The sequence below is a fragment of the Schistocerca serialis genome, chromosome 12 (genome assembly GCF_023864345.2).
Source record: "Schistocerca serialis cubense isolate TAMUIC-IGC-003099 chromosome 12, iqSchSeri2.2, whole genome shotgun sequence".
In the NCBI taxonomy this organism is placed as follows: Eukaryota; Metazoa; Arthropoda; class Insecta; order Orthoptera; family Acrididae; genus Schistocerca; species Schistocerca serialis.
In genome coordinates, this window is record NC_064649.1 from 39,965,974 (window position 1) to 39,989,487 (window position 23,514).

Consider the following 23,514-nt stretch of genomic DNA (forward strand, 5'->3'; position numbering starts at 1 on the left):
TTCATGCTCATCCCGGATACTGAGTCAGTGAAGTCCTCCCAGTCAGGGTAACCCAAGGAGCAGCGAAAGAAATCCAAAAAGAAAACTTCTAAGACCAAGGAAATTGCGGGGACACTCACACCACCGCTTCCTACAAGCTCTGCGTCTGAGGATGGAGTGGAGATTTTGGTGTCCACTGAGGATCTAGATCTCGCCAGACCCTCAGACTCAATGAATAATAGACTGCTTAGGCAAAAAATCGATGGCAGCAGGTGACCCTGAGATGTAAACTACCTCATTGAATGTTCCATGTCTTCCCAGTCTCACGATTATGTCATCCTCCAGTGGAATTGCGGTGTTTTTTTCCAAAACCTGGCTGAGCTATGGCAACTGTTAAGCTTTACACCTGCTATCTGCATTGCCCTCCAGGATGCCTGGTTCCCAGCAATACGGACCCCTGCCCTACGCGGCTATAAGGGATATTGCAGGAACCGTAGTGACTATAATCGAGTGTCAGGTGGGGTTTGTGTTTATGTTCTAAACTCAGTCTGTAGTGAACCTGTGGCACTTCGAACCTCTCTTGAAGCTGTGGCCGTCAGAAAAAGGATGACGCTGGAAATAACTGTCTGCAATGTTTATCTTCCTCCAGGTGGTGCAGTATCCCTGAATGTATTAGCTGCACTGATTGATCAACTCCCTAAACGTTTCATACTTTCAGGAGATTTTTAACACTCATAACCCCCTGTGTGGTGCCACTGTTCTTACTGGCCAAGGCAGAGGTGTGGAAACTTCACTGTCTCAGTTCAACCTTTGCCTCTTAAATACTGGGGCCACCACACATTTCAGTGTGACTCACGGTAGTTACTCAGCCATTGGTTTATCAATTTGCAGCCCAGGATTTCTCCCATCTGTCCACTGGAGAGCACATGACGACCTGTGTGGTAGTGACCACTTCCCCATCTTCCTGTCACTGCCCCAGCGTCAGGCCCACAAACGCCTGCCCAGATGGGCTTTAAACAAGGTGGACTGGGAAACTTTCACCTCTGCTGTCACCATTGAATCTCCCTCACACGGCAACATCAATCTGATGATGGTTGAGCAGGTGACTACAACAATTGTTTCTGTGGCAGAAAACATGATACCTCACTCTTAAGGGTGCCCATGGTGTAAGGCAGTCCCTTGGTTGTCGCCGGAAGTCACTGAAGCAATTAAGGAGTGTCAGCGAGTTCTACAACGGCATAAGCAGCACCCTTCCCTGGAGCACCTCATAGACTTTAAACGGCTGCGTGCCCTCATTTGCCAACTTATCAAATGTTGGAAGCTGGAGTGTTGGGAGAGATATGTCTCGTCCATTGAATGCCATACGTCACCTTCCCAAGTCTGGGCAAAGATCAAACTTCTTTTCGGGTACCAGACCCTTTGCGTCGGAGAATTACCCCCAGCCTTTTGCACTCTCAAGCAGCGAAATGGAGGGAACGTCCTCTCATTCGCTACACACCGCAGTGAATCCTATAATGCCCCATTTACAGAGTGGGAGCTCCTCAGTGTCATAGCACATTGCCCCAACACAGTTCCTGGCCCAGATCAGATCCACGGTCAGATGATTAAACATCTCATCTGACTACAAGCAACATCTCCTCGTCATCTTCTACTGGATCTGGTGCGATGGTGTCTTTCCATCGCAATGGCAGGAGAACACCATCATTCCGGTGCTCGAACCTGGTAAAAACCTGCTAATATGGATAGCTATCGACCCATCAGCCTCACCAATGTTCTTTGTAAGCTGCTAGAACGTATGGTATGTCGGCGATTGGGTTGGGTCCTGGAGTCACGTGGCCTACTGGCTGCATGTCGGGGCAGCTTCCGCCAGAGTTGCTCTACCACTGATAATCTTGGGTCCCTTGAGTCTGCCTTCCGAACAGCTTTTTTTCAGGTGGCAACACCTTGTTGCAGTCTTTTTTGACTTATGTGAAGCAACCGGCACAACCTGGCGACACCATATCCTTGCCGTATTGTATGAGTGGGGTCTCCGGGGCCCACTCCCAATTTTTATCCAAAATTTCCTGTCGCTCCGTACTTACCATGTCCAAGTTGGTGCCTCCCACAGTTCCATCCATATCCAGGAGAATGGAGTCCCGCCGGGCTCTGTATTGAGTGTCTCTCTATTTTTAGTGGCCATTAACAGTCTTGCAGCCACTGTAGGGATGTCTGTCTCACCCTCTCTGTATGCAGATGACTTCTGTATTTCGTACTGCTCCGCCAGTACTGGTGTTGCTGAGCGTTGCCTACAGGGAGCCATGCACAAGGCGCAGTCATGGACTCTAGCCCACGGCTTCCAGTTTTTTGCCGCAAAGTCGTGTGTCATGCACTTCTATCAGCGTGTACAGTTCATCCGGGCCCAGAACTTTACCTTAATGACGATCCACTCACTGTAGTGGAGACATTTCAATTCTTAGGACTGGTTTTCGACACTCGATTGACTTGGCTTCCTCATCTTCGTCAGCTTAAGCAGAAGTGCTGGCAGCACCTCAATGCCCTCCATTGCCTGAACAGCACCAATTGGGGTGCAGATCGCTCTACGCTGCTGCGGCTCTACAGAGCCCTTGTCCAATCCAGAGTTGACTATGGGAGTGAGATTTATGGTTCAGCAGCGCCCTCAGCGTTGCATTTTCTCGGCCCTGTGCACCACTGCGGGGTTTGACTAGTGACAGGAGCTTTTAGGACTAGTCCGGTGACCGGTGTACTGGTAGGGGCTGGGTTCCCTCCACTGCAGATGAGATGTGCGCAACTGCTCGCCAGTTACGGAGCGCACATTCGTAATTCCCCTGAACATCTAAATTACTGTCTCCTCTTCCCGCCCGCAGCAGTCCATCTCCTGCATTGGCGACCCAGGTCAGGGCTAATGATTGCGGTTCGCATGCGGTCTCTTCTCTCGAAACTGGAGTCCTTCCTTTTACCACCTCTTGTTGCGGTCCGTTCACGTGTGCCTCCATGGTGTCCATTTCGTCCACAGCTTCGTTTGGACCTTTCACGTGGCCCTAATGACTCCGTTAACCCTGCGGCTCTCTGCTGTCACTTCCTCTCGATGCTTGACATGTTCCAGGGCTCTGAAGTATTTTACACTGACGGCTCGATGGCTGATGGTAGCGTTGGCTTTGCCTTTATTCACAGTGACCATATTGAACAGCATTCCTTACCTGATGGCTACAGTGTATTCACTGCAGAGCTGGTGACCATTTCTCGTGCAGTTCAGTATCTCCGTTCATGCCCTGGGCAGTCTTTTCTTTTATGTACTGACTCCTTGAGCAGCCTGAAAACCATTGAGGAGTGCTACCCTCGCCATCCTTTGGTAGCATCCATCCAGGAGTCCGTCTATACCCTGGAGTGGTCCAGTCATTCAGTGGTGTTCATCTGGACCCCTGGTCATGTTGGAATCCCAGGGAATGAAGTTACTGACAGGCTGGCCAAACAGGCTACACGGAAACCACTTCTGGAGATGGGCATCCCTGCAACTGACCTGTGTATGTTATTATGCTGCAAGGTTTTTCAGCTTTGGGAAACAGAATGGCAAAATCTTAGTACGCACAACAAACTGCGAGCCATTAAGGGGACCATGAATGTGTGGAAGTCCTTGATGAGGGCCTCTCGCAGGGACTCCGTGGTTCTCTGCCGGCTCCGCATTGGCCATGCCTGGGCAACCCACAGCTACCTCCTGCGCCGCAAAGACCCACTTCAGTGTTAGTGTGGCGCCCAGTTAACAGTGGCCCATATTCTGGTGCACTGTCCCACTTTGACTGCCCAGCAACGAAATCTAGGGTTACTGGACTCTTTGCTGCTAATTTTATCTGACAATGCCTCTTTGGCTGATTCAGTTTTACGTTTTATTCGTGAGGGTGGGTTTTATCATTTGATCCAAGTTTTAGCGCATGTCCTTTGTCCCTCTGTCTTCCACTCTAGTGCTTTTAGGGTGGAGGTTTTAATGTGTTCAGGGTAGGTGGCTTTTCCTTTTATTTTTGTGGTCAGCCAGCCACTGTAATCTGCTTCTTTGTTTTATTTTCTTCTGTTTCCTGCATCTCTCTGTTGTTTTCTTGCCCTCTTTTGTTCCTTTTAGTGTTCGTTGCCTTTCTTTTATTCTTGTGGTCTTTCCTTTCTTTCAGTTTTGTGTTATGTGTCTTGTCTGTTTTGTTCTCACACTTGTGGCATTGTTTTATTAGGAACAAGGGACCAATGACCTTGTAGTTTGGTCCCTTTCCCCCCTCTTTTAAACCAACCAGCCATTCCACTCGCTGGAAAGTGCCCCGTGTATTTCCTCCCTCACTCCTGTTTGAAGGTGCCGTAACTGTAAATTAGGACCAACCTATTCGAAAATCCTAAGGTCTCTGTCACCCCTATCTCTCTAGGAAAACTGTCCTCCGTATTCCAAGCTGAAATCACTGCAATCAGGGCATGTGTGGAGGAGAATATGCATAGGTGCTACAAGGACCATAGCATCTACATCTTTTCAGACAGCCAGGCTGCCCTGAAATCGCTGACATCTCCTCCAAACAGATCTAAGATTGTTGCAGAATGCCACAGAGCACTGGAGGAGCTAGGGGTAAGCAACAGGGTAAACCTGGTGTGGGTCCCTGGCCACTCAATGATCTGTGACAGTGAACAAGCAGACAGATTGGCCAGGATGCGGGCAACAACTCCATTTATTGGACTGGAACCTGTCGTGACAATCACCAAGGCTGTGATCAAACTATAACTATGGAACTGGCTTAGGAAACAGTTAATAGAATATTGGACCAAGGCCCATAAACAAAAACATGGTAAGGTAATGATGCCTAAGCCATGGTTTAAAAGAAGCTCTGTAATCCTGGGATTGAACTGGAAAGAGATTAAACTCATGACTAGACTGATGACCGGCGATGGGAATTTCAAAAGATACCTACACACAATGGGTATAACGGAAGAAGACCCTAAATGTGGGAACTGTGATGAGGGTAAAGAAGCTGCATCACACCTAATCTTCGAATGCATGGCATTGGAGAGCAAAAGATACAGAACCTTTGGGACAACTAGACCTGAAGAAATTGTGTCTAACAAAAAACTGGTAAAGGGACTTGTTGCACTATTTAAGGGCATTGGTTGGCTTTACTAGATATACAGGGAGCGATACCGCACAATAAACTCTGTTTCGGTGTGGGCAGTAGTTGGTTAGACCAAAGCTATTTTAGCTTCCCTGTCAAAATTAAATCAAATCAAGTCACCACTATGATATTCCAGCGTCTTGTATGTTCCATCCTTGAGGAGTTCGAGGGTGATACCATCTTCTACACTGATTGTTCTAAACTAATAGATAAAGCGGAATATGCTTGTACATCTCCTACTGGCATGGAACACCATCTACTGCTGGGATCATGTTGTGTATTCTCAGTAGAGCTGCTTGGCATTAACAGGGTCCTCCATTGTGTTTCTCAGGCCTTCCTCCAATGTTTTAGGCTATAGACTGATGCTGCTCTTGTCGTCCTTTGGTCACTGCTATCTATGACCACCTCTCTGCCCTTGGCCAATCCGCCTGCTCCGTTGTCTTTGTCTGGGTCCAAAGTTGTGTGGGCATCCCTGGGAATAGGTGCAGATATGTGGATACACATCAAATCTCTCTTTGCCCAAAAGTGGAATAACTTCTGGTGTTAAATGAAACAACAAGTTCACTATTACCAGTCACCGTTTTATTTATTTCCACAACGCGTTTCGAAGGTTTAAACCTCCATCATCGGGTGGATTTACATTAGTAAGTATTACATTTGTGTGCTGGTGTGCTGCTGCTCTCAGTAATAAACTCTATACAATCAAGGGGACTACTGCAGTTTGACACTCTTCATTCTTCTCCTCTCCGAAGGAGTCCACTGCCTTATGCCGTCTACAAGTTTGTCATACTAGGCTCGCTTACTTTTTCTCTTGCGTAACGAGCTACCCCCCCCCCTCCCAATGTGGCTGTGGAGCCAGAGTGACGGTACCCTATATATTGGTGGATTGTCCCATTCTTTTGTACTAAGTATAGTCTTCCAGATTCATATTATCAGTCAGTTCATGGACAACTTAACTAGTCTTCAGTTTCCTATGTGAAAGCGGTTCTTATTTTCAGTCATAAGATTTTGCTTTACTCCTTATAGCAGGGGCAGGGTGGTTGTGGTTGAGGCCTCTCTTCATGTTTTCTAGGTGTGGGACCCATAACAACTCCCTCTGAAAAGACTGCTCTTTTATCCCTCTGTTTTGCCAGTTTGTGTATTTCATTGTCGGGAAGAGATGGAGGTCAGCCGGTGCTAAATCTGGACTGTATGGAAGATGCCGTACGGTGGTGAGATTCAGTCTCTGAAGTTCTGCTGTTGTGGCACATGAAGTGTGTGCTTTGGCATTGTTATGCTGCAGGAAATGTGACTCTCACATTCTTGTGAAATGCTGATTGCGCTTGCAATTTCTCTCTAAGTGCTACGACGACCGTCCTGAATCAATCTGCCAACATTTTGCTTGTGGAACTTGGTGATTGCTATCAGAGGATGTCCAACCAACTCTTTGTTTGTCACGTAGGTCAGATGTTCCCGCCTCAACATCTTTAAACTTACTCGCCCAACGATGCGCAGTACTCACATCAACACAATTACCACAAACTGCTTCCATTCTGTGATGAATCTCCTTTGGGGTGGCACCTTCTGCTGTCAAGAATTCAATGACTGCACATTGCTTAAATCACATTATCACATTCACTGACTGTCTGCCCAGGGTTCCATACTTGAAACTCTAACAACACAAATGTTCATTGCTAAGACTTCCCACCAACTGGAGCTCCAGAGAAGAGGTTTCGGAACAAGCCAGTACCTGCCGCATACCAATGCTGCCAACTGTTGAAGAGTTAACGAATGTGGAGGCATTACTTTTCAGTCGACCCTCGTATTGTTTGGTTAATATGTTAGTAGTCAGTGCAAACACAGTGGGCAATATTTTTGTATGTAAATTGTTAAAAAAATTTCAGTATTCTGCATATTTCACATCACTGAACTTCTAGTGTAAAATATGCATGTTGCCAACACTGTTTCCAGTGCTCTTCTGTTTATAACAAACGAGTGAGAACTTGAACATACACCATGCTGTGTCAAGTTTTGTGTTTGGCTTCAACTATTTGTTAGATACATTGGCAGTGAGAAAACACAGTAGTGAATAGTGTGGTGTGTGGAATATGAAAAAAAGATACAGGAAGGTGGTGTGTAAGAAAAGTGAAAAACACTTCAGTTGTTGCAAATCTGTCAGGGGTATTGCAAAAATATCTTGGTCCTCGAGTAACAGTATTAGCATCACATCTATTGTGCAGGAATTGCTACACTCATTAAAAGAAGAAATTTAGCGACAACCCACCATCACCCAAATGTGAAACTGAAGAAGACAGTGCAGATGTTTATATTCCTGGGTATGAAGTCGCTGGTGCGTTGAATGTTAACATTTCTGCTGCAGCCCCTACTATATCCCCCATTAAATGTCCAGGAAAGGTAAGAAGCGCAAGAAGAAAACATACTGTGAAAAGAAACTAGTTTTGAACAAGCAACATCTCAAAAGAAATTGAAATGTATAATGTAGATGCAATTGAAGATAGTGATGTGTCCATTAAAGGTGATACGTGGTTTCAAAACGTAAATACTGCTATTTCAGCAGCTACATATACTGAGAAGGTACAATTACTGACACCGATACCAAGTACCTACTTTAAGCAGCAGAACTGAAATACATACTTGCTTCCTCACATTATTTGATTTCAAAAGCTTGTAAAATAAAGAATGAGAAAGGTATTTGGGCATGCCCAGATTCTTACTGTGGGCATCCTTTGCAAGATGATACACTTACTGTTGCTCTGGAATATTGCCTAAGTGATGACAAAGATTGCAGCAGATTAAGTCCTAACCAGGATGATGTTATATCTGTTAGTGAAAATGGTGGAAAAGTTAAAAGGTACAAAAATATAGGACAAGATCAATAAGAAAAACATACCTCCTGATGAAAAAGGAAAACCTGAATTTACAAATTGGTCTCACAAAATTCTATTCCTTACGACCAAAATAGGTAAAATGCCAGCCAGTAAAAAAAGTATGCACATGTATTTACCGCACTAATTTGAAGCTTGTTGTTTCACCATAAGTAGTGTCACAGGATAGAAATACACAGAGATGGACCTAATGCTTTTGTGTATATGTCAAGAGCCGCAAGATAAATGTTGGTTGCAGGAGTGTGCGATGTGTCCTTGTGCTGAAGTGATGAGTGTTGAAGCATTACACCTTCAGGATACTGACAGTGACAGAATGTATGCATTGTGTGAGGGAGAAGAGTTGGTGAAGGAGATAGTACAGCCAGAGAAGTTCGTTGCAGAGGTCAGGCATTGGGTCATGAAAGGAATAGCTCACCATCATATCTGTATGATTCAGAGACAAGCCATAGCAGAAGTAATATCAGCAACATCCCAGAATACTGACATGTTAGTTCTTAATTAGACTTTGTTGAAAACTGGTCTGTTGCTTTGCAAAATGAAATTCAAAGTTACCACTAGCAAATGTCACAGGTATCAATATTCACTTGTGTTGCTCACTTCCTTGGAACATCACATTGTTTTGCTATTGTCAGTGATGATCTCATTCACGAGTGTGCGCATGCATGCTATGCTGTCAGCATGATAATTGATGACATAGCATCTAGAGGCCATGCTTTTCCTAAACATGTGTATGTGATTGATGGTGCAGCATCTCATTTTAAAACCGCTTTCACCTTTATGAGCTTGGTCAACACTGCAGTACAGGAATGAAGGCAGAAAAATGAATATTTTCAGCAACAGGTCATGGAAAAAGTGCATGTGATGGGATAGGATGTCTCTGTAAACATCTTGCAACAAGATTTAATTTCCAGCATGAAGCTATTGATGCTGCTGGATTTGTACACACAATATCAACATTAGTAACAAGCATGAAACTCTTAATTCTAAATGAAAGTACATTAAGGTAATTCTGTTTAAAAAAGAGGGAAGAGTGGTCTGCCGTGAAGCCTGTGGTAGGAAGTAAGTCAAGTCACTTCTGGGTTACATCCCGGAATGGCACAAAAACTGCAAGAACGGTTCTCCATGAAATGCAGCCTGTTACTGTGTGTGAAATGCAGAGACAACAGTATACATCAGAAAACTTTGCAGTAAGCCAAATCCTATCTTGTCTATATGATAGTAAGTGGTCAAGTTTCGAGATATAACTGTCTCCTTTGACACCTCAGTGTCCTGGTAATGCTTTCAAATGGCCATCATTAAAAGATCAGTGTGCAGTTTCCATTTCCCAAGTACTGCTCTTGTTGGATAATCCTTGTCTTGTGTGCAGATTCAGCTCAGCTGTACAATTTCAATGAGAAGCAGATGGAAAAAAATGAACTCTTTTCAATAGTGCAGAGTTGATTGTTACATTGTAGGCAATTCTAATTCATGGAAAGTCATGAGTAAGTAAAATCATGACGGAAGACAATAATAATTTGTGAATAAGATCATAAAAAGAAGAATGGGTATTAAATATTCTGTATCTCATTTTCGTTGTAAAATGCTTTCGAAGAAAGTTATGTGTTGTTTCCCCACTCACTTGTACTGTTGTGAAATAATTATTTTGATTCAGAAATATCAGTTTTGCATGACATTTACTTAAAATCAGTGATCAATTTAAATATTGAATTGTCCATGAGTTTTTGCCCTACATAAAAAAATTTCTCACATTTTGTACAGACAAGTGTTGCCCACAGTGATTGTACATTTCGTAAGTACAATAGACCAACTAATGTACCATGGAATTTTTAGAACATTTGGGATGGGGTTTTGGAGAAAATAATTTCTAAATAACCAAAAAATTTAAGATTCTTTCATCTTCATGTACAAATATTTTGACACTTTAAGAATTTCATGCATTAATATCATAGCTGATAGTTAGCAGTCCTTCCACTTTATCATTTCTCAAGACAGTTAACATCCTCTGGCTATTCATATTTTGAAAACATAATTTTAAAATTTTCCAAAAGTTTCAAATTTTCATATTTTATTTTTTTAAATACTCATTTTTTCCTTTCGTTACAACATTTTCACAAATACTCTCATTTATAGAAGTCCGTAGTGTTTTAACTACTCATCATAAAATAAAAATATTGTAGCTTTGGAGAGGTATCATGTGGAACTAAAACATATATATTTTTTTTTTTTCAGCAAACTTTGAAATAGTGATGCGACACAGTCACTCTTGACCTGTAGGATTTGAGGTTAAATCCTCCTTTAGCTTTCAACATCTGTCTCCACAATAGTAATCGGGAGAAGAACTGCTAGGTGTCAAGGCTAGCACGCAGCAGCATCTTGACCCTCCTGGAGGAAGTCCGAATTGACACACTTGTTGGAAGGATTCATTGTCAGATGTAGAAGTAACTCAGGGTGTGAAGGGAAGTGTGTTGGGACCCTTGCTGCTCATGTTGTATATTAATGACCATGCAGACAATATTAATAGTAACCTCAGACTTTTTGCAGATGGTGCAGTTGTGTGCAATGAAGTACTGTCCGAAAGAAGCTGCATAAATATTCAGTCAGATCTTGATATGGTTTCAAACTGGCGCAATGATTGGCAATTTGCTTTAAATGTTCAGAAATGTAAAAACGTGTATGTCATAAAATGAAAAAACATAGTATTCTGTGACTATAGTATCAATGAATCGCAGTTGCCATCGGCCGATTCGTACAAATACATGGGTGTGACCCTTTGTTGGGATATGAAATGGAATGATCACGTAGTCTCAGTCGTGGGTAAAGCACAATCAGTTCACAAAGGAGATTGCTTACAAATCACTTGTGTGACCCATTCTAGAATATTGCTAAAATGTGTGGGACCTGTGCCAGATAGGACTAACAGGAGGTATTGAACGTATACAGAGAAGGGCACCACTAATGGTCACAGGTTTGTTTGACCCATGGGAGAGTGCCGCAGAGATGCTGAAGAAACTGAACTGGCAGATTCTTGAAGATAGATGTAAACTATTCCGAGAAAATCTACTAATGAAATTTCGAGGATTCTATGAATAGAATACACCTCTACGTTCCACTCGCATAAGGATTGTGAGGACAAGAGAAGAGTAGGTACAGCATTCACAGAGGCATTCAATCAGTCATACTTTACATGCTCCATATGTGAATGGAACGGGAAGAAACCCTAATAACTAGGACAGTGGAATGTACTCTTTGCCATCCATTTCACGGTAGTTTGCAGAGTGTAGACCTAAATATAGATGTACAAGGCAGTTCCTGGTAGCTCCAGTCTTCTGCAGGATGGAGTGGAGTCAGTTGGCAGAGGGGCCGGTGCCACATGTGAAACTGTCACTCCTGCCTCCCTGTCAATGCCCTGCATCTGTCTTTATTGCCACTCGATGTCTAACACTTATACCCATGCCTTAAAAGTGTCTACCCCTTTGTCTCAGTTAAAGTTGTATCCTGGTCTTCCCATTGCTTGGACTCTAAAGAGCTTGTACAGGATCAAACAACTTGTGTAAATGTACTATGTTTCCCAAACATTTGAAGTGTATGGTATCTGTCCGATATGCTTGTCAAACGTATGTTATGTTTACATCTTTGTGAGAAGTTTTGATTGAAGGAAAGTTTGACAAGATGGAAGAAATTATTTGTGTTAATGGTTCACCTCTTATGTATAGTGAAAAATGGTTCTTTTACAATGTATCTTGTTGTATCGTGAGTTTCCACATGATGGAAACTATGATAAAGAGTAAAAACAAAATAGTACTGATATTACCAAAATGGTACAGGTATCATATATTTCCCAGCCATATATTATGCAGGAAGAGGTTCTGAATGGAATAAATATTGTACCCATTAAAGTGGGAGTGCAATGAAATAAAAGAACTCAAAGTTCTCATGGGTGGTGCGGCCTATCTGTACCTATGTTGTGGTATTTTAATGAACTGTCATTAGAGGAGCAGATAGAAGATACTAAATTTTCTCATGCATGTCTTCTTTTTCAATGTGAGGGCAAAGTAACTCTAAACAAGTTGTTAAACGTTTCACTGTCCATCTGTGGAAAGCTGATGTAATCATCAGTTTCAGAGTGTAACATTTCCACTACACAGGTTTTCATGTAAATATTTATAATTTTAAACCATTCCCTATACCAGCATCTTGTTTTCTTCCTCTTTAAACACGGTGTCAAAGTCAGTGACTGCTTTGTCTACATTTCTGATCATTCTTACTATTGAGAAAATACAAGCACGAGCAGTGTCTGCTTCAAAGTGAGGTTAAACTAACTATGTGTACAGGCTTGTTTGACAAATCCACAGCTAGTTGGGCTCATTTAACAAACAAGTTTGCTCATTTAAGGGTACCTTTAATATGAAATCATATGGGCCAAGACCTCAGTTTTTTCAGTTTGTGTTTTATGGTCACTCTCTAGGCAGGATTCAAACATGGCTGACTACTCGAGCTCCCTTTGCTTGACAAGTCACAACTGACTGAATCGTTTGGCCTCTAATGCTGCTGTACCTACAGAGAACTGCATATATACTGGACAGTTAAAGACCTGCATTGTCATGAAGGCCAGTGGAAGTGGGCTGGAACATCAGTCACAATCTATGCCTCAAGATTGATCTGTTTTATTTTACCTTGGTGCACATTCCATTCCTTGCCAATGCTGCACTGCCAACTTACTTTCAGGAGATCCTTTCTCTCTTCGGATCTAGTTCAGTACGACACAATCGAAGCACTGTTGTTGAAAAAGCTTTCTTTGCCTATACAGATCTACTTTTGATGTATTTATACCCTGACAGTTGTTTATAATGATGGCTTCAGTTGTTTGGAGACGAAGATCCTTGGCTATTGCTGTAGAGGTTCCAGGTTGAAACCCAGTGACCACTTGGAATTAGTGTTGAATGGAATGAGGCGCACAGTGCCTCATGAAGGCCAAATGAAAAGTGCCGTGAGAAATAACCTGTGGTAATAACATTGAAGCCTTAAAAGCAGTTTCAAATTGAAAGGCCATCTGTGAACCACATGACATTATTACTTTTATTATTGTTGTTATTAATAAACATTTTTATATTGCTTCCTAGCCAGAAGAGTTTTTTTAATGTCTTTTGGAACTTGTGGGATTACTTTTCTTTTTGTGTATAATTGTGATCATTTACTAAGGTGAAGTGCAGTTTCCCACTATGGTTTTTTTATTTTATTTTATTCTTTATGTCTGCAAACGCAGTCTGTTCCCTGCAATTATTTCTTGTAGTGAACATGTAGTCTCAACTACATCATTTTTATGTTCCTCATTCACTTAGAATTAACCATTCAAAATATATTTTCCAATTTTCTTCATTACATGTCACCAACCGACTCAGTTTCCCCCACATGCAAACTTCAACAGCCACGAAACTTCCTGGCAGATTAAAACTGTGTGCCCGACCGAGACTCGAACTCGGGACCTTTGCACTAAGCTTTTATAGCCTCACCACAACGAGTAGTATTACTTCAATAAATTATAGTTGACTTTACTATTTCTTTTTCGGCTCCACGTCGTTCAGAGGTAAGGAATCATAAGAGATGCCACACATTGTGGGTGCCATGGGTCACTGCAAACTCTCTCTTGTGTTTAGCAGCTATCTATTATGCTATCTCCAAATATTGATTACTTTTGTGTTAGTCACCAAAATCTTGTAGCGCTATGTATTCCATTCTGCACTTTCTGTAAGTCCTTACTTTCGCTCAGTGGGGCTTGTTAGTAGAAAATTTTAGCATTGTTATGTATTCTTCCAGCTCCGCTCTTTCAATTTTTTGGTTGAAGCATATTTAATATGGGGTACAATCGAATATGTAGATCAAATAATGTGAAATTCTAAGTACTTTGTAGGAGTCATCAGAATTTTTTATGATTTCAGCTCTGTTGAGTGTCTCCGACAAGACGGGCCTGGTCTCCCTGGCAGAAAAGCTGCACTCCCTGGGTCTGACTCTGGTAGCATCTGGTGGAACGGCCAAGGCACTGCGTGACGCCAAGCTCGCAGTCAAGGATGTGGCAGAAATTACCGGCGCACCCGAAATGCTGGGTGGGAGGGTGAAGACTTTGCACCCGGCGGTGCACGGAGGTGAGTGGATGGGTTGAGCAGGACACTGCCTTTAGATTCAGTAAACATTCTGCACATCGTTTCTAAAGTGTATTTTCCACTGGAGTTAGTGGAAATGAACACAAGCAAACAAACATTCAGAGAACAGTTCACTAGTGTGCACTGACATTAATTATAATTACACCATCCAGTCAGATTAATGTGACCACCCATCAAAACCCTCAAATTTCCACCTTCGCAGTGCGAGATGTGCGGGAAAAGTTATGGAAGGTACCGACGAGTATGTGGAGCCGTGCCGACTCCAGTGCTGTGGTCAGCTGTGCTAGGTTTCTTGGTTGAGATTTATGGCATGAACAGTCAGTTTGAGGTGATCCTACAGATTCTTGATTGGATTTAAATGAGGGGAGATTGGTGGCCAGGGGAGTACGGTAAATTCATCCCAGTTCTCTTCAAACCGTGCGCGTACACTGTTAGCTGTGTCACACATTGCATCGTCCTGCCGGCGGATGCAATTTTGCCGAGGTAAAACAAACTGAATGTAGGGGTGGACATGGTCCGCAGCGATAGATGCGTGCTTACAGTCACATAGAGAACGCCAAGAAAACACACTTCCTCCTGGTTGCGGGGTGTTTGCTTACAAACATTTCGTGCTGTACATGCCTATAGCCATCTGTCTGATGGAACGTAGTACGTGATTTACCCGAAATGACCACCTGTTGCCATTCGGAGGGCATCCAGTTGAAGTACTTCTGTGTGAATTCCAGCCTTCGTCACTGATAAACAGCAGTCAGCACGGGTGCACTAGCCGGGCACCTGCTGCAGACGCCCGTACTTGGCAGCCTTTGCTGGACGGTTATTATTGAGACATTGTCGGTTATCCCTCAGTTGGGCACAGTTGGTTGCTCAGCAGTTGCGTGTCTGTCTGCCTGTACACATCTCCACAGCTATCACTGACCCCTGTCATCTGTGGCACGTGGTGCCCACAGTTGTCTCGGCACTGGTCTCGGATAGTGCATTTTGCTGAGCACAGTATACTTTAACTACAGTGACATGCAAATAGTTGACAACTTAGCCATTTTGGAAGTGCTTCCGCCCTTGGGCCGAAAGCCAATGTAATGACCTTTTGGATGTCAGATATGTTGCTCAATTTCAACATTACAGCAACAACTACACTGTTTTCTGGCGACATTCTTTATATACCCTCCATTGCGAGTGCAGCCATCTGTCACCTTTGAGGAGCTAATGCGTATTGACATTGAAAATAGATGGTGGTTACAATAACGTGACTGTCTGGTTGTCTGCACCTCTATTACATGCTTGGGAAAGAGCTACGTAGTAATTTATGGATGACGTATGTGCATTAAAATACTCTTTGGAAGCTTGCCCATTATCTAATACATGTTTTCTTAATTTTCCTTGGAATTTTAGTTTTTATGTTGGAAAGTCTGTTTCAACGTAGTGCTGACATAAACAGCACACTATTCAACAGATCGGTCTGTTAACTCAATCTTTATTTGGCTTTCACATTTGTTTGTTTTGTCAACTCACAGCCAATTTATCAGTATTTCAGTCTTAGACCTTTTGTTATGCTACAGATCAGTCTGTCATTCAAACCAAGATTGGGGGGGGGGGGGGGGGGGGGTAGCAGGATGGTCCAGTATCACACTTTAATCTAAGGTTTTGTTCATATATTGAAACTTACTTTGCACAGTTCTGTGACAGCTCACTTTGGTGTGTATTCCTATTCAGTCAGTAAAGTTATTTTTGTGCACCATTCCTTTTAAATATCCCAATAGATAAAAAATCACAAACAGGTGGCAGCCACAACTTCTGCTTACTGTGTGCTCTTTTCCGAAGGCTTCATGAATAGAGACCACGATTGATGAGGCTTGTGACACACAGAATGCAGTAAAATTTGACTACCAGAAACTGCACACAAAACTCTAATAATGTTGTTATGGAGAGGAGCTTAAAGCACAATGCAGGGGTTTTAGGAGTACCAGTAGTGATTAGTTTGAGTAGTCACATGCTCTGTAAGATGAAACGAAGTTTCATTTTTCATCTTCAGTTAATCAGAGAATGTCAAACACTTTTCTCAAATAACTCAAAAAAACTACAAAAATACTTTTACAAAATTGCAATAATTTAAAAATGACAGTGGATGTTGAAAATGTTTGCCCTTCACGTGTATCTATGCATTTCTTGTGGTCATGTAATCTAACCTTCCCCCCCCCCCCCCCTTCCCCCAATACTGTAACAGTTTACTCTGGTGTCTGGTAGCAACTCAGAGTTGCAGTGTATGGAATGCCAGAGACATATGAGGATGAGCATTAAAGCATTGGAATGCTATGAAAACTTTTTTTGTGTTAAGATCATAACACAGGTTTCATTTAAGGTAATGCCAGGGAAAAAAAAAAAAAAAAAAGTTCCACATTATGGCCTGATTGACCACTGTATCATCCTTTGTCGATCGCGTCATTTGGATGTGGTACAGAGGGGCATGGGGTCAAGACGCTGCTCTAGCCAGTCGGCTTTCTGAACATTGGAGCCTCCACTTCCCACTTGAGTAGCTCCTCAGTTGCTATCCTGAGGCTGAGTAGTGCACCATGCTCCAGTTCACTCACTGAGGAAAAATCCCTGACAGCACTGGGAACTGAACCTGTATCGTCTGCATATCAGAGAAGGATACAGACCGTTGAACTATGGAGGCACACATAGTTAAGTAGCTGTAATGCCAGATCCCATAAGCACCTTTGACATCGAGATGTGATCTAAAGGTAATGGAATTTTTTGTTTTCCTTAAAGAATCTATATTTATTCCTAAATATCAACTTTGTCCTCTTCAAAGTGATCCCCCTCAGATATAATACATTTCTGCCAGTGCTTTTTCCAATCTTGGAAGCTCTTCTGGAACTCACTTTCCGGTTATGGTATTCAGCTCTTTCAGTGATTCTGTTGTTTTCAATGGTGGAAAAAATACTTCCTTTTATGGTTCTCTTCAGCCATGGGAATAGAAAGAAGCTGCAGGGGCCCATGTCAGGCGAATGCAGTGGTTGCAGCAACATGTTTGTTTCTTGCCAAAAAATCACGAACAAGCCTTGAAACGTGAGCAGGAACATTATCATAATGCAATTTACACGAGTGGTGTTGCCACAGCTCTTGTTGTTTTCTTTGGATTGCTTCACATCAATGGCGCATCAGGAAGTATTCCTTATTGACCATACGACCGTAAGGCACGAACATGTGATGCACAATCTCGTTGTAATTGAAGAAAACAGTGGTGAAGAACCTTCACATGCGATCGAACTTGTTAAATGTTTTTCAGTCGTAGCTATTCACACAGCTTCCTTTGGGATGATTGGTGTTGTCATACCCGCACAGCTATGTTTCATCACCTGTTAAAACATTCTTTAGATGTTCTGGATTGTTGTCGACTTTATTCACCAGTTCCTGAGCGGTGTCCATTTGACTTCAGTTTTGCTCGAAATTCAGCAAACTTTGCTGCTCCACATCTCATGCCCAAAACATTAAAAAAAATTTGGCGTGAGTCAAAGGAAATGCCAACATCATCAGCAATCTCTTTGATGGTGACTCAGTGATTTTTCCAGAACCATTTTCGTTGCTCCTTCTGCATTGTCATCAGCAATTCATGTGCTAGGGCACCCATGGCGGTCATCATTTTCTCGACCCTATGTCAAAGGATTATACCACTCGTCAACTCTTGTTGTACTCGTAGTAGATTCGCCAAAAACTACAGTCAGCATTTTGAATGCAGTGCTGCACTTTATCCTATTTTTCAATAAAATTTGATCCAAATTCTTTAATCCATCTTTTTCGAAAGTAGAAATTCACCAATCTTTTTGACTGTCAACAATAAACTAAATGTTCGAAACAATTGAAAATGCAAAATATATCAGGACTGTCCAAACCAACAAGTTAAAAAAAATCGAAAATTGGATCTATAATCATAGCTAACACTTGGCTTAAGAATCATGAAAGAAGGTTGTATGTGTGGAAGAGGCCTGCGGACACTTGGAGGTTTAAGATAATTATATAATGGCAAGGTAGAGATTTAGGAACGAGGTTTTAAATTGCAAGACATTTCCAGGGGCAGATGTGGACTCTGACCACAATTCGTTGGCTATGAAGTATAGATTAAAACTGAAGAAACTGCAAAAAGGTAGGAATTTAAGGAGATGGGACCTGGATAAACTGAAACACTCAGAGGACGTAGATAGTTTGAGAGAGAGCATTCAGGAATGATTGACAGGAACAGGGAAAGAAATACGTAGAAGAAGACTGGCTAGCTTTGAGAGATGAAATAATGAAGGCAGCAGAGGATCAAGTAGGGGAAAAGATGAGGGTTGGTAAAAATCTGTGGGTAACAGAAGAGATATTGAATTTAATTGGTGAAAGGATAAAATGTAAAAATGCAGTAAACAAAGCAGGCAAAAAGGAATACAAAAGTCTCAATAATGAGATTAACAGGAAGTGCAAAATGGCTAAGCAGGGATGGCTAAAAGACAAATGTAAGGATATAGAAGCATGTATCACCAGGGGTAAGATAGATACTGCCTACAGGAGAATTAGATAACTTCGGAGAAAAGAGAACCACCTGTATGAATATCGAGAGCTCAGATGGAGAACCTGTCCTAAGCAAAGAAGGGAAAGCAGAAAGATGGAAAGAGTATATAGTGTGTCTGTACAAGGAAACTGTACGTGAGGGCAATATTATGGAAAGGGAAGAGGATGTAGAGGAAGATGAGAAGGGAGATATGATACTGTGTGAAGAATTTGACAGAGCACTGAAAGACCTAAGTCAAAATAAGGCCCTTGGAGTAGTCATCATTCCATTAGAGCTACTGATACCCTTGGGAGAGCTAGCCCTGACAAAACTCTTCCATCTGGTGAGCAAGATGTATGAGACGGGTGAAATACCCTCAGACTTCAAGAATATAACAACTCCAATCCCAAAGAAAGCAGGTGCTTGACAAATGTAAAAACTACAGAAATAATAGTTTATTAAGTCATGGTTACAAAATACTAACACGAATTCTTTACAGACAAATGAAAAAACTGGTAGATGCCGACATTGGGGAAGATCAGCTTGGAGTTAGTAGAAATGTTGGAACACTTCAGGCAATACTGACCCTGTGACTTACCTTAGAAGATAGATTAAGGGAAAGCAAACCTACGTTTCTAGCATTTGTAGACTTAGAGAAAGCTTTTGACAACGTTGACTGGAATACTCTCTTTCAAATTCTGAAGGTGGCAGGGGTAAAATACAGGGATGAAAGGCTATTTACAATTTGTACAGAAAGCAGATAGCAGTTATAAGAGTCGAGGGGCATGAAAGGGAAGCAGTGGTTGGGAAGGGAGTGAGACAGGGTTGTAGACTATCCCCAATGTTATTCAATCTGTATATTGAGCAAGCAGTAAAGGAAGCAAAAGAAAATTTTGGAGTAGGTATTAAAATCCATGGAGAAGAAATTAAAACTTTCTGTCAGAGACAGCAAAGGACTTGGAAGAGCAGTTGAATGGAATGGACAGTGTCTTGAAAGGGGCATATAAGATGAACATCAACAAAAGCAAAACGAGGATAATGGAAAATGGTCAAATTAAATCGGGTGATGCTGTGGGAATTAGCTTAGGAAATGAGACAGTTAGAGTAGTAAATGAGTTTTACTGTTTGTGAAGCAAAGTAACTGGTGACTGCCTAAGTAGGGAGGATATTAAATGTAGACTGGCTAGGGCAAGAAAAGCAATTCTGAAGAAGAGAAATTTGTTAATATGAAGTACAGATTTAAGTGTCAGGTAGTCTTTTCTGAAAGTATTTGTATGGAGTGTAGCCATATATGGAAGTGAAAAATGGGCGATAACTAGTTTAGACAGGAAGAGAATAGAAACTTCCGAAATGTGGTGTTACAGAAGAATGCTGAAGATTAGATGGATAGATCACGTATCTAATAAGGAGGCACTGAGAAGCATTGAGGAGAAGAAGAGTTTGTGGCACAACTTGATTAGAAGATAATTTTCTGTATGCTGATTCTTATTCACGTTTTATTCCAATGCAGATGGAGCTTCAGATGTCTTGAATACATAGTCTAATTCACTTCAGTGATGCACTTGTTGCAGTATAGAAATACTCTGTGGACTGAAATATTTGTGAAAAAGTAGGAAAGCCAAGGTATAGATACCTGGAATGATAGTGTACCACTAGAAATGTCTTCTTTGGTGAATCTATCTTATGACAGGTTTCAACTGGAGTCTGTGCATCATGCCCTGTTCGCAAGCAACCTCCTTCATTTGTTTGTATGTCTTCCTACCACTTCCTCTTATTGCCTCTCCTTTTGTCTCTATAATTCTTTGTTGTAGACAATTCCTACACAGTATATGTCACAGCCAAGATTTTTTCCTCTTACTGATCACATTCAGTAATCTTCTTTCTTCTCCTATTCCACTTCATCTTAAGCAATATTCTCCATAGCCCCATTTCAAAACTTTCTGAATATCTTTATCTCCCCCCCCCCCCCCCCCCCCCTCTCTCTCTCTCTCTCTCTCTCTCTCTCTCTCTCTCTCTCTCTCTCTCTCTCTCAACTGTCCATGGTTCACTCCTGTATCACACTACACTCCAGTCATAACATTTAGCAAGTCTTTTGCTGAGCTCGATTCAAAGTCTTGCAGATGTTAGTAACTACTTCACCTTGTCAAGTGCTCTATTTCCCGTCTATATCCTTCTCCTTGTTTCTTCTCTGTAGCTTAAGTACCATGTCATTAAACTTCTCAGATACATGAAGGATTTAGTTGTGCTTTCTTTTTCCCGCCTAAGAAATGTTAACTGGAGCTTGATTCATGCTTATTCTCATCTCTTTTGTCTTTCCTTTATTTATGTTGATTGCATACGCCTTGCCCTTTCTTGCAGTACTCTTAAACATCTTCTGTAGCTCGTATGATTCCATGAGCACTGCTTTTATAGTCTTTATCCTTTCTCCTTCAGTTAAAATATTACTTGCATCCTCTATGGCCTTGCTTTTTGTCCATATACTGGGTGAAGCAGCTAAGTCATAACATCCTTTGTATCTCCCCAACCGTAATAGATACAAAGATGCCGTTTGGACAGTGAATTGCAGCTGACAGGGGCTGCTTGAATACATCACATTTCATGTTTGTGCTATTTTTTATTACAGAGATATGAGGCCATCTTTGGTTTTTTTAAAAATGTAACCCTATGTTAAATTTTAGCGTAACATGATGGGCTTAAAAAGGCGGTTTCAAATATGTGTATATCATTATATTTGGGCGAATAGTTTTTGAGACACAGATATATTCTCGTATCGTGTTCGTTCTTCGAAGCAGCGTTGTCCAATGTGACCTTTCTTGTTGTGTAGAGGACATGGTAAACGTCGTGAGTCCGTCCTTACACAAACACCACACCCATTTACCTGACAATAGAAATACATACTGTGATATTTTGAACAAAAATTAACTGATGATGTTGCGCAAATATTATTCAGTTATTTGGCAACTGTGATACCAAAATAGTAGGCAATATACAGTTTAAAAAAAATACAAGATGTTAATACATTTTAAGTAACAGAAATACAAATGTAAATGAGGAGGCCCTTATTGGTAACAATTATTTTGTATGTATTTGTTTTTTATTTGAAAATATTTATTATTGATCACAATACGAAGCAAATACGCACAAAGATGCAAAATACATACTGTACATGATACAAAACTTTACTGAAGCATGTGCTAAAAATGCTTCCCCTCTGCTGTAATGGACATTTGTAGTCGCCGTTCGAATGATTTGTGAACGGCTGTGAGGGTGTCACGTGAGATATCGGCGCACGCTTCGATGATACGTTGCTTCATATCGTCTGGCGTACGTGGTATTTGAGCACGCACTTTGTTTGATTGTTCCCCACAGAAAAAAATCAAGAGGGGTCAAATCAGGAGACCGGGCTGGCCACTCCACTTCAGCATGTTGTCCTATCCAGCAATCTGGGAACTTTCCATTTAACTGCTCTGTAGCCATATGGGAAGAGTGAGCAGGACAGCGTCATGTTGGAACAACGTGCACTGATGCGTAGTTAGTGGTACCTCTTCCAGCAAAATGGGCAGAATGTTTTGCAGGTACTGTGCATAGTTATTGCCATTTAGTATACCCGGAATGTCGTACTGCCCCACAATGACATTTCCGACAATGCCGCACCACACGTTAACACTCCACGGTTCGTGAAATCTTCTCGGGTGATCAGCCGAGTAAAGGCGTCGTCTTCTCGCAACGTTTCGAGGGGTTTCGTACCCATCATCTTCAAGCGAAGATGATGGGTACGAAACCCCTCGAAACGTTGCGAGAAGACGACGCCTTTACTCGGCTGATCACCCGAGAAGATTTCACGAATGGAATACGCCGAGAAAGTCTCAAATCACATTTAACACTCCACGGTTGTTGATGCTGTATCTGTAGAAGCCAATGAGGGTTCTCTATTGACCAGTAATGCATATTATGTAAATTCACATTACCATGGTTGGTGAAAGTCGCTTCATCAGTGAAAAGCACCCATTGAAAAAACGTTGGATCATCTTATAGGCACTGCAGAGCAAACCAGCAAAATTCCTAGCAGCGTTCGAAATTCATACCGGAGAGTGCTTGATGTAATGAGAGATAAAAAGGGTGAAATCTATGCCAGTGCAATATGGGTAGAACACTTCTCTGACTTACACCTCATTCCGAGGCGATATGTTGTAATGAAACAGTAGGGTTGTTATGTGCCAGCATTAGAACGCCCTCTTCATGTACCTCGCCAGTTGCAGTTTTCTGCCTTGTTCTCTGTATGGTGTTCCTTGATCCCGATTCAAGTAGTTTCTTGCAAATATGTGCAAGAAGCTGGTGCATAGGATGCTCACGATCAGGATACAGCTCTCCATATTGCTTTATTGCTCTAACAGCATTTCTTCTGCTTTCACCATACACTAGAAGCATATCTAACGTTTCTTCGTTAGTGTACATGTCTGCTCCAAGAAACTGTGATGGAAATGCGATGTCTCATTACCCCAGCAGCACATTTATACCCTTCTCTCCAGCTACCTTGTGCGTCACCTTGCGCCGTTATTGAGAAGCAGGAAAACAACGTCTTCCCTGTTAAGTTCCTCATTGGTCAACAGGAAAGGCCGCATTGGACAACGCCGCTTCGAAGGACGAATACGATATGGGAACATATCTGTGTCTCAACAACTATTTGCCTAAGTATTATCATATGCACATATTTGAAATTGTCTTTCTAAGCTCATCATGTTACGATAAAATTTAACATAGGGTTCCATTAAAAAAAAAAAAAAAAAAAAAAAAAAAACAAAGATGGCACAAACATGAAACATGAAGTATTCAAG

General features: G+C 41.9%; 1 protein-coding gene across 6 annotated transcripts in view; it reads left to right on the forward strand.

Annotated features, from left to right (window-relative positions):
- The window catches only part of LOC126428139 (bifunctional purine biosynthesis protein ATIC), a 97,416-nt gene that overhangs the window by 11,408 nt on the left and 62,494 nt on the right, over positions 1–23,514 (forward strand). For all 6 annotated transcript variants that reach the window (XM_050090046.1, XM_050090047.1, XM_050090043.1 and 3 more), the window contains exon 3: positions 13,933–14,136. In XM_050090046.1, the coding sequence (XP_049946003.1) occupies positions 13,933–14,136 (204 nt within the window). The remainder of the gene's footprint in view (positions 1–13,932; positions 14,137–23,514) is intronic.